Here is a 12,147-nt window from a genome sequence, read left to right as displayed (position 1 = left end):
ATGCATATTCATTGTGGATATCCTGAAAACCCGACTGGCTGGAGAGTCCCCAGGACAGGGCTGGGAACCACAGTCTAAATGGTCTGTAATTTTGTTCTTTAAAGATGTTTGATTTTTTCCCAGCACAGACATCAGGGCTCAACGGTCTACAGTTTCCCGGACCAACCCAGGAGCTCTTTTTAAAAAGATTGTTATATTAGCCACCCTCCCCTTCAGGTACAACAGATGAGTTTAATGCTAGATTACAAATTACTAGCAGTAAGTCTGCAATTTCATTTTTTTAGTTCTTTCAGAATTCTTTGCTGTATAACATCTGGTCCAGGTGATTTGCTACTCCTTAGTTTGCCCTATTAAATCTTCTAGGTTCACCGTGAAAGACATAAAATCAAGTTGGAAATTATATTTGCAGTATGTTATTTCAAAATTCACTTACTTTAATGACAGTGAAAAATCATGCTTGCTTGTCTGGCTATTTCTTACAAGGTAGCTACATTCTTTACATAACCTTAGAAGATTCTCTGCATCTGTTCGACTGATTGCTCCATGATACCATCTGCAAAATAGCAAGACAAAACCTTTAAAAATAACTACAGTGGGATTTCTGAAGTTCTATAAAACATTTGAGCTAAAGCAACATTAGAATCTAATTAAAATATGTAGAAGTAATTAATCTTTTTGTGCTCATAAAGGTAAATTGAAAACATCTATTTAAATAAATGTAAATTATAAATACATTTCTAGTACACAAAACAGTATAGCATGATACAATATTCAGTCTGTTTATGTGTTGCCTGAATTTTTGTTTGGGGTTAACCATATGGAACTTGCTGAAAGAGAGGCTCATGGTTAAAGAGAAATGCCCTTATACATTTTTGTAATTTATAGACCTGATGTGTTGTTTCCATTTTGTGTTTATGGAAAAAATGCTTAGTATATCTTGCCTTATGTATTAAACTATCAGTAAGCAAGTTTTTAGTCTCACAGCAATCCTTGGCTGTATACTTATTGAAATGTAGCATGTTATGCTACATTTTGCGCAAGGGTAAGAACAGAATATGAGACATAGCTTAAAGGAAGCTTTCTCTGCTTTCTATGCATATCTTTATGCTGTAAGTTTTCATTAATTAGGTGAAAAATTGTTACTAAAATTCACATATATTTCAGAGGTGGTGAGGTGGATAACCACAGATACATGAGCATATCTTCTGTAATAGCTGGAGAAAACGGATCGCTTTATTGCTGGGCCATTTTTTTGTGCCAACTTACATTTGCTTTTCCAGGGGAACAGTTGGGTCTACTCTTTCTCCCAAAATTCCACAGAATTCCGGACTTCCATGTTTGATGGGTTTAAATCCACCTCCTGGGGCTCGCAACTGTCGCCGCCTGTTACTCAATGGTGAAGGAGATTGCCTTTTCTCATTACCATTAAACTGGGCTGTAAGAGATTAAATAAATATGATTTAAATCCCCCCCTAAAAATTATAAAATAATCAGCAGAGAAATTTTAGCAATGATGAAAATAAAAGAGAAGTAGAAAAATGCTTGTGCTATACAGGGATATCTGCATACCTTTTGGAGTGGGGAATAAGCACCAGAGCATGTATATGTCAGGAATTAAGCACCCTAATTACTGGAAAGCTGTCTCATATAAAAAATATAATTGAGGGCATTTCTTGCAGGAGAGACTAGTGGCTCTGTGGCGCTTCATTGTGGGAGTCTGGAAAGCACACTTACATTTAAATTAGCCTTATTGTGTGTCTGGTTACAAGTGCCAATCTGGCTAGATATTAACTTTTAAATCAAAATTAGGTCACATTTTATGTATATGACAATCATATCTTCTCTCCACTTTCTCGTAGAAAGAGAATGAGAAGATAGTGGCATAATGCTAAAAACAGATATGCTCAACAATTGTACTGTATCTGTTTCAACAGAAGTGACATACTTTCTTCATGGCCTTTGAATAAAAACTTTAACATACTTATAAAATTTAATTAGGAAAGGTTTTGTTTCCTGCTATGAGATTCTGCTTTATACAAATTATGAAAGGCACATGGTGCAATCAAGCAATCTTGAAATGTGAGCTGCTGAGGCTTTAAGAGAAAAAAATAATGTGGAATTACTAGTAACTAAGAAAATGATAAAGACCAAATGATAAAGATAAAAACCAAAATGGTCCATCCAGTCTGTCCAATAAACATTTGTCTAACTTAATTATATGCACTCACAAAGTCCCTTATGCAACCCAACATGCTCTTTCCTTCCCCACGTCTTTACCTTTCTCCACCCTTTTCCCATTACTGTCCTCCACATCTATCCCAAGAATGCCCAAAATCTGACAAGATGATGGTCTCTAGCTCATCTGCTACTAGGTCATTTCAGACCCTGTTATCTTCAACTTTGTTTCTCACAGAACCAATACTGAAGCCAACACATCAATACAATCATATGACTGCTGTTCAGGGTACCCCAAAGCATTGCTGGAAGCACAAAGCAGTCATACCATTGCTGTTATGAGCTGAACTGCTCTTCTGTGCCTTATCATCATCCAGTGATGTATTTAGAAGAGTTGCTTACCTGTAACAGGAGTTCTCAGAGGACAGAAGGATGTCAGTCCTCACACAGGGGTGACACCATTGGATGGAGCCTGGCTTGGAACTTTAATCTCAAAGATTCTAGAGCTTTCGAACATGCCCTACTGAGCATGTGCAGCTGTAGTTTATTTAAATTTTATATTCCACTTTTCAGCCACTGCAAAATGGATTATGTTCAGGTACAGTAGGTATTTCCCTGTTCTCAGTGGACTCACAATCTTAGCTTGTACCCAAGGCAAGGGAGGGTGAAGTGACTTGCCCAAGGTCACAAGGAGTGGCAGCGGGATTTGAACCCTGGCTTCCATGATTTGCAGCCTGCAGCTCTAACCACTAAGCTACTCTTCCACTCCCTAGTTATCACTCTGTCCCCTAGGTAGAGTCCCTCAGGCCATGATATTGCTAATACATTGAGAAATCAACTTTCAAGGGAAGCGGATGGGTTTCGTAAGGACAGGTGTCCTGCTTTCCTCAGAGAACACCTGTTACATGTAAGCAACTCTGCTTTTTTCCCCAAGAACAAGCAGGATGGTAGTCCTCACACAGGACTGAATCCCTAGCTAGAGGCTGCTGAAAACAGGACAAAACGGGAAATCCCAACAGTGCTGAAAGCACAACCTTTCTCCCATTTGCCTATGAGGCAGCCAACCTAAAAATGGGCCTAGGCGGGAAAAGAGTTGGGTTCTACAAAACAAAACCAAAGAACAGACCGAGAAAGTACTGATGCATAGCAGAGGCGCCTAAGGCAGGGTCATGATGCAAAGTGCAGCAAGAAGCATACTTTGCCTCACGAAAATATTACAGTCAGGGTTTCGGATCACTGAACCCTAACAAGCAAAATAGGTCTAAATCCTCCTGTATATAGGAAAAAGCCTAGAAAAGCAACCATGAGAAGAACTCTTAGACAAACACCGCACAGTTTCCTTTGGTGTCACAAGACAACCAAAAAATCCAACTGGGGCCAGAGAGCCCTCCAGAAACTGAGGGCCACTAGCATCTGAAGGACAGAATGCCCAAGCATGCCCAATGATTGGCCGATAGGCACAATGGGCAGAAAAACCCAAGCAACACTTGGAAGAAGTGGCAACAGCAGCCAGGTCTGTGGCAGACCTTACCGCAAAAGTACCGGAGAGATCGGACCATCCAGGACAGATGTCAAGAGTGACAAGGGATGAAAGGCAATCCCTGAAATGAAATTGCTAGCCCAAACCCCCCCCCCCCCCCCCCCACCGAGTAGGGAGTTAAGCTAGGCCTCCATCCTATTCAGAGAATAGCTCAAGTGAGCAGGGAGGCACTTTGGTTAACCCAGTGAATACAGAAAGCTAAAGACAGTTCTGGCTAGAACTATGCGAAAAACAGGGTCAAGGTGGTGTACCGATACTTGCAGGTACACACTAAGATATACCTTAAATGCCTTAGCTTATCTCACACACACACACCCACCTGTCATTCTGACCTGAAGTTGGAAGGAGCAAAGAACCCAAGGAGGCAGACCCCCAGTCTGCAGGGATATGAAAAACTCACTAGGCTGGATTTATCAACCCTCACCAAACAACTCACTGCTGATTTCAGTAGGGAGTTACCCCACCCCGAGGTAGACCTCTCAGCATGATAGAACAGCTGAAATTGAGAGCGAACCTCCTGGGGAAATAATCCAGAATGCAGGGATGCCACAAGTGCAAACTGCTGTAGAAGTAGGATTTCTTTACTAACCTGGCAACCCGAAGGGCACCATGACAGGGTCAGTCTGATCTCAGAACAGATTGCCCAACAACCTAGCCTAGATATCAATACCCAAGGCCATGATTACGTATACTTTCCCCAAGGAATCATTCTATCCAGTAAGTGGAACAATGGTTGCATGAACCAGGACCTCCCTGTCCGCAGATAGGGTTATCGCTAAAGAGTGGAGAAATATAGCTTGCAAGCCATCGCAACAGAAGTATAGCACCTCTGGTGCAGGGGTCCTTCATCTGACTCACGTAGACATCGATATGGTGAGAAGTTGAAAGGTGTACCTGCCATCTGGGATGCAAATGGACCAGAACCTTCCTCCCTGAGGTAGGATCCCACATGCGAGAATGACTGGCAAGAGCGGTCATCCACGAGAACAGCACCTTGTGCTTAGCAGGTATCAAAAAGGTGACTCCCATGCGGGAAAAACCTCTAATCTTCACCCAGGAGCTGCCCAGAAGGGAAGATCACGGGTACAACATGGGAGACAGAATCCAGAATAACTCCCTTGTGAAAAAGACCTGCTGTACCTTAGAATGACCTAGGAAAGAGCACTAATGCCAGACTTGCTCTTGGATCCATGGGGAACAGAGAGCAACTGCCAGTCAGAGGTAATGAAAACCCTTTTTAGGGAAATGGAGAATGAGGGTCACCCCCTTGTAGGGGTGGACACCCTGGCATCCAAAGGGAACCAATAAGGGTTGCCTCTGGAAAACCCAGTCATATCTCCCCTTTCCGAAAGGAAAGCAACGGGAATTGGAACTCCCAAAAAAAACTTTCCTACTCTCTAGGGGAGACTGGGTTACTGTTGATAATCGCTGAGGTTCAAAAGCGACCAAATCGGGCACAGGTGGCCATCCAGTCAAACAGGGTAGCCCGCCATGGTAAACCATGGACCAGCAAGAACGGTCCAACGACCACCCTGCCATCCCTCCCAACATCCACAGGTCCTGGCCTGCAAGGAGATGGACAGATTCAAACAAATCAAGGCTCCAATTTTGCGACAGATCTGCAAAGGACAGAGCCCCAGAGGCTTCCCAACTAAGCAAATTCAACGTAAGTTAACATAGGAGGGGTCGAAAAACATACTCCTCTTCTATGGGAAGGAAAGACTCCCGGCTCTACCCCTTCTGGTATTCATGTCCCTAGTATTTTGACTAGGAATGCATTTTTAGGTCAGTCCTGTGGCAGCGGCACACAGCCTGTTGTGCTCCCATGAAGGAAACACACACACACCTACAACTCGAGGGCAACTGGAGTGCCAACTGCCAAAAAGCAATCCAAGCGTATGTGATGGTACCCTCCTTGCTAGTGTCCTATCAAACCCTAAGGTGTGGAACAGGTGAGAAAGATATCTTGACACAACGATGGCGGTTCCACTATCTCTGGCATGGCACCAACAGAGAATGACACCCATCAGTGCCTGAGGCACTTAGAGGAATAGACAAACCCCGCCATACCCGATCATACATGATGCACTCCACTGTTGCACTAACACCTAATAGAGTCAGCATACACAGTGTTACGAAGGCATCCCCAATGCCACTAGGGTTCTGACTATGGCTGTCCCTGGTGGCAGGTGGTGTTGCCCCCATGATACCCGACTCTCCCGTACACACAGGCACACTCAGACTCAGTGGCTCTCACCCCTCCCAACACACACACACACACACACACACACACACATATCCTCTCACGCTCAGTGGCTATTTTTTTAATGGCATTTCTTACCCGCCTCTACAGAAAAGTTCGGGATGGGGTACAAGAGAACATACATAAAAAAACACATAAAAAGCTTTTCAAAATAAGTGTATGTGGCTATCTCTTCCACATACACACAGTCACTTTTTCACACTCAGTGGCTCTCTCACATTCACATATGCAGTCTCTCTCTCCCTGACAAACACGCATATTCTCTTTCTCATATATCCATACATTCAAGGTCTCTCCATGTCTTACTGGCTTTTTCAGGAGGACCCACTTGGCTTTTTCTGAAGCAGCTCCACTGAGTTTCTTCTTTTGCCACCAGGGCTGCATCACTGAAGATGTGCCACCAGAGGAGGGGCACATCACTAGATATCATTTTCATTTTTCATTTAGTAAAATTTATTTATTGCTCAATACAAATGGCCTAAGTGATGTATAAACAAAACAAAACATTTATAATAAAAAAAAACAAAAATGACAGAAGATCTCGAGCAATCACATTACATGGGAGGGTCAAAACATCCCTGGTGGGGGGGGGGGGGGGGGGGGAGCCATTTCACTGGAGCTGCACTGTGAAGGGGGTTACGTCACTAAAGATGAGCCACAGGGGCAGTATCATTGAAGCTGCGCTGCTGTAAACTGAAACCGTGCTGCCATCCAACTGAGGATTCTCTCTCTTCTACCCGTGGGAGGTGGAAACCCTGCGGGCAAGCTCACTGAAGCCACACTGCTGGCTTTGGCCTAAAGGTAGGGTGAGGTGGCCATGGCAGAAGTATTTTGGGGGCACTTTTGCCACCTGAGACCAGCACCTCACCCTGCCTCATGATAGAATTGCCCCTGTTCTAGCTGCTTAACTTGAGAGACAGCTTAACTTGAAGACAGCTTTGATTTTTACATGACTTATCAGTCCAACTGAGGCAGCAGTGTGGGGGAACAGTGAAGGTGGAAGAGACAGTGAGTGAATGTCTGTCAGCCCTATTGCTTCTACCACTACTGGGTGAATCAGCTTCCACTGCAACGTATTGCGCTAGCCTCCTGGACCCTGTCATCTCTGTGTTCACTGGTGGAGGAAGGAAGGGATCAGAGGGAGGGTGGAGGAGAGGCTAGAATGTGAGGAGATCAGAGAGTGAGTAGGATGAGGGATGTGAGGGGTAGCAAACAAGTGAAAAGATTTGAAAGACAGATGATCAGAGCAGTCTAAGGGAGGCGATTGGAGAGGGGCGAGAAAAAAGTGGATGAGTGGAGGGGATAGGAGGGGGTAGTGGTGGGAGAGAGGAGAAAAGAGCATGTGGTGGTGTTCCCTTCCTTTCTCTCATAGGCAGACTGCATTTTTGAATTCCAGATCCCCCTATCCAAGGAGGCCTAGAATGGTTGGTACATGCTAGCTGCCCTTGTCCTGCGAGGCGGTGGAGAGCCAGCTGATTCCTGCTTAAAGAGGTGGCCTGTGCCTTACTGCCTGAGGAGAAAGAAAAGGAGAATTGCTGGCAGGGTAATTTTCCAGGGAGGGAGTATCAGTGACCATCGTGGGGGAGGATGGGGACATAGCTACCAAGGATTGGGGATGAAACAAGTAGTCTCTAGGAAGACTGGAGGGGAATAAGGACCACTAGGGAATTATGAGTGGGTGAGGCGGTTGGGGATGGAGCACCAGAATCACCAAGGAATAGAGAAAGAGGAGAAAGGTAAAGAGAAAGGGCTCCATTCTCTCAAGCCATCTCCTCCTCACCCCTGTGATCCTTCATCCCCAGCCCCACTGATGCTATACCCCCAATTGTATACCTACCAGTGCTTATCAAGCACAATGGTGATGGGGGCTGGAGATGGAGATAATGGGGTGAGGAGCAGGAGAAGGTAGACAGAATGGGGGCTCTTTATCCTCTTCTTCCTTTCTGCCCTGGTAACATCCCCCTCAACCATTGTGATTTCAATCATTTTTCTAAAATATTTTTCTATTTTTTTTTTTTAAATATGCACCTTGCATTTATATAAATGCAGAAACCGAATTCCATTTAAAACAAAAGTTTTACAACCCTCCACTCCCTCCCCCATTACATTAAACATCTATTTTTCAATGTCATCCTTCATGTGCAAGGCCAAATTACTTATATTACTATACCTCATGAGTATTATATAATTGGCTGCAATTTCTGCCACTGGAAATTGAAGATAAAAGGATAGCAAACTGAAATATGGAAATCTGTTGTCTAATACGATTCTGTGTATGATAATAAATCAACTGTGTGTCTCAGGCCTCTGAACAATGCCTTTAATTAGATGATATACCAAAAAAAAAAGAGACAGAAGACTCCAACATTTTATATTTAATGAATGGCAAGGTTGTCATGCTTGTGTTTAGTTTAGTTTAACTGCCATATCTTATACTTGTAATTCAAAGTGATGTACAATTAAAAAGCCAAGCATGCTGACAAAGTTGAACTAGTTCCTTAAAAATACAAAGTAATTAGTAAAGCAAACAAAATAAAGAACATATGGTAAATAAAAGTAAAAACAGAATAAGTGAAAGTAAAAAAGACATAGCAATGAATATTCAAAATGAAAGAAATTAAAAACAAACCTTGAAGATAGTAAACATGACAAGAAAATGGAAATAAAGGCCTTCTGATAGCAATGACAAAATTGACTAGAAATGTATGACTGGGTAGTACAAATTCCACTAGAAACAGACTTGAAAAGACTAGCATAAATTGAGTAAAAGAGCTACATGAGAAATCAGTCACAAAGCAACCAATAAAAAAGGCTCTACAGTATTCCAAACACTTGTGAGAAAAGGAAGGCTTTAAGGGCTTTCCTAAATTTTGAATATTCTTTTTCTAAACGCACAGTGAATGGCTACTGATGCTAATACTAGCATCAGTAGCATGGGATAGACCTAGATTTTGGATACTTGCCAGGTTCTTATGGCCTGGATTGGCCACTGCTGGAAACAGGATGCTGGGCTTGATGGACCCTTGGTCTGACCCAGTAAGGCATGTTCTTATGTTATTAAGGAGTTCCAAATGCTGGGGCTCTGGTAGGAAAAGCTGGTTTCCCTGGCTGTCTTTAACCTAATCTCCCTAGGCGATGGTACAGTCCACAGCTCTAGCTGAGAAGAGCAGAGTGTGCAATTTGGATGGCATGGATAAATTGATAAGGTACAGGGGAGTGCCCCATCAAAAAGCCTTAAAGATTAAACAGGCAATTTTGAAAATATGAGCAGATATGGGTGACCAACAAAGTGTCTGAAGGAGTGGTGTGAAGTGATCGTATTTTCTTTTTCCAAAAATCAGTTTGGCAGCAGTGTTTTGAATTACCTGTGGCTTTCTGATTTGAATTTTACACAGGCCTTGAAAAAGGACATTACAGTAATCAAGATGACTGATGAGAGAACGAGTATGTGTTCTAAGGTCTCCCTGATGAAGAAAAGATCTGAGTCATCGAATGAAACGAAAGAAGTACGATGTCTGAAAGATGTGAAATATGAATAGAATGTCTTAAAGAGGTATCTATATGCATTCCTAAGGTAGTCTCAACTTCTCTTAACTGTATGGAATTTCCATCATAACTGGTGGAGGTAGAGAATGTGTATTATGTTTGCCTACGAACCATAAAAGACTCAGACTTGTTTGAGTTTACTTTAAGTTTAAACTTTCAGTCAAGTTGCAATTTCAGACAGACAATTGAATTTTGCCATGGGATTGAGGCAATGATTGAGCATATAGATAGCTATGGAAACCTAGACTGTGTATGAGAGTTGCTAAAGGAGCAAGATCTAAGTTAAAAAGGATTGATGACAAAAACTATCTCTGCTGAGGCCAGATGGTTAGGCTTGGAGATGGTATGGTTCCAGTGCACTTGATATCTTCTGTCTTCAAGAAGAGACAAACCATTTCAGTGACTTATGATGTTGTGTCATGAAAAATCAATGTCGATACAAAAGGTGCCTCAGTGGGCTCAGCCATGAGGTGATAAGCCCTTAACGCATGCAATAGCACCATATCGTATGGTGCGATGCAAATCCGAAAGAGAGGAGGAATTAGGGGCGGGAGTGGGCTGGGTTTACCGTTTTGCAAAGCCCTATCGCATGGCTTTAACGCAGATTTTAGCTACAACATTTTCAGGAGCGTTAAGCCGTGCGATAGCTTGTGTTACGGCTGTATCACCCATCGCGATATTTTTCGCAGATGCCGGTTTTGGTAGTTTGAAGTGTCCACCTAGCTATCAGAGACCTGAGGGAGAGGGAGAGAGCCTAGCCATAATGCCCTGACCCTAGATAGGTATTTATATCTCTATGGGAGGCCCACCTAGTAATTCGAGGTGAGGTTTAGGTATTAGTGTAGGGGGTTAGGGGCCACTTTGACATTCAATGTGAAGAAGATTTGATGACCCTCGGAGTGAGAAAACTCACCCAAAGATGAGATTTGTGCAATGTTCTCTCAACCTAGCTTGATGTTACCCAGGTAGAGAGTCCATCAAGCTAGGTTGACAGAACATTGCACAAATCTCATCTTTGGGTGAGTTTCCTCACTCCGAAGGTCATCAAATGTTCACAAGAGAGCACTGTTCTGTTCGTACATCTCACACTGAATGTCAAAGTGGCCCCTAACCCCCTACACTAATACCTAAACCTCAACTTGGGTTACTAGGAGGGCCTACCATAGAGATATAAATACCTATCTAGGGTCAGGGCATTATGGCTAGGCGCTCTCTCTCTCTCTCTCTATGGTCCCCCCAGTGGTTGTATGTAGGAAATACCATATTCTGGCACTTATCTAAAAGTGTGAAAAAGTTATCGCAATTTGCAGTAACGCAATTTGCATAGGTATTAGCGCAAATTGCGAAAAACTCCCTATTACCATAAAACACGCCCCTTTTTCTATCGCATGCGATATTTACCACATTTTGATAAATCCAGGCCTAAAATGGTTTTAATTTGTTTCCTAAAGAGCAGGTAATCCATCACCGAATGGATGCACATAGGAAGCGAGTTCCATAGAATGGGACCCACATACGAAAATGCCCTCTGATCTCTAATTTTACAATCCTTAAAGAGAGGAGTTTCAATAATTTATCTACAAAGTGCAAAATCCTGTCAGGTCTGTACATTTTCAATACATTTGTCAAATATTCTGGTGCTAAACCAATCACTACTTTGAATAGCAGTGAGTAGCAGAAGGAGTACATAAGAACATAAGAATTTTGCTTAACATGGCGATGGCAGATAAAGACCTAAATGTTTCACTCAGTCTGTCCAGCAAGTTTTTATTTTTATTTTTTAAGGATAGTAACTACCACTCTGTGCAGGTTACTCATAAGTTTTTTAAGGATAGTAACTGAGGTAGCAACAGAAAAGAGATTTTATGGATTAAGTAATCAATGTAGATCTCGAAGGATAAGCAAATGTGATCATGTGAATGTTTTCCAGAAATCAGATGAGCAGCACTATTTTGACTTAACTGAAACCTGCATAGACCTGTTTCTGTCAGACCCAATTTTAAAGCATTACAGTAATCTATTCTTGCTGTTATCAAATGGACCACTGAACAAAGCTTATCAAGGAGTGGCAGAATTTGCCAAAACAAACAGGCAAAAAGGTGGTATTCTTAACTATAGCAGAAACCTGTTTGCCCAGCTTCAAAGTTGAATTCACAATACTGCATAATATTTAACTTGATCAGTACACGACAGAACAGCACCATCCAGCCAGATCACTGGGCTACTTCTATTAATAGTAAGTTTCTGGGGGTATGAGTCTAAAGACTTCATCCAATCCAAGACTTAAATCACCGATTATAAACCGATTATAAATCAATATTTGATTTAAGTCTTGGATTGGATGAAGTCTTTAGACTCATACTCCCACAAAATAAAATTTATGGATTATAAAACGTACTATTAATATATGGTTTTGCCTAAGCATCACTTATTAAATTTCCCAGGGACTGGGTGTAAATATTAAACAAGTTAATGGGTACCCTACTCTAGGGTCCAGGTAAAAGAAGAGAAATCCACTGGCACCATTCTCAGAGATGTATTACTCAAAAAAAAAAAAAAAGATTGAAAACAGTGCAAGCAGGTATTAGTGATGCCAAGCTCCTCCAGTCACATTATCAACAGT

The 12,147-nt window shown here is 42.3% G+C and overlaps 1 protein-coding gene across 1 annotated transcript in view; it reads right to left on the bottom strand.

Annotated features, from left to right (window-relative positions):
* SHB (SH2 domain containing adaptor protein B) overlaps positions 1–12,147 on the bottom strand; it is a 274,646-nt gene that overhangs the window by 38,329 nt on the left and 224,170 nt on the right. The window contains exons 4-5 of the mRNA XM_029603484.1: positions 1,267–1,435; positions 434–553 (exon numbers count right to left, since the gene is read on the bottom strand). Of these exons, the coding sequence (XP_029459344.1) occupies positions 434–553; positions 1,267–1,435 (289 nt within the window). The remainder of the gene's footprint in view (positions 1–433; positions 554–1,266; positions 1,436–12,147) is intronic.

Source organism: Rhinatrema bivittatum, chromosome 1, assembly GCF_901001135.1.
Source record: "Rhinatrema bivittatum chromosome 1, aRhiBiv1.1, whole genome shotgun sequence".
In the NCBI taxonomy this organism is placed as follows: Eukaryota; Metazoa; Chordata; class Amphibia; order Gymnophiona; family Rhinatrematidae; genus Rhinatrema; species Rhinatrema bivittatum.
This window is presented reverse-complemented; position numbering and strand designations above follow the sequence as displayed.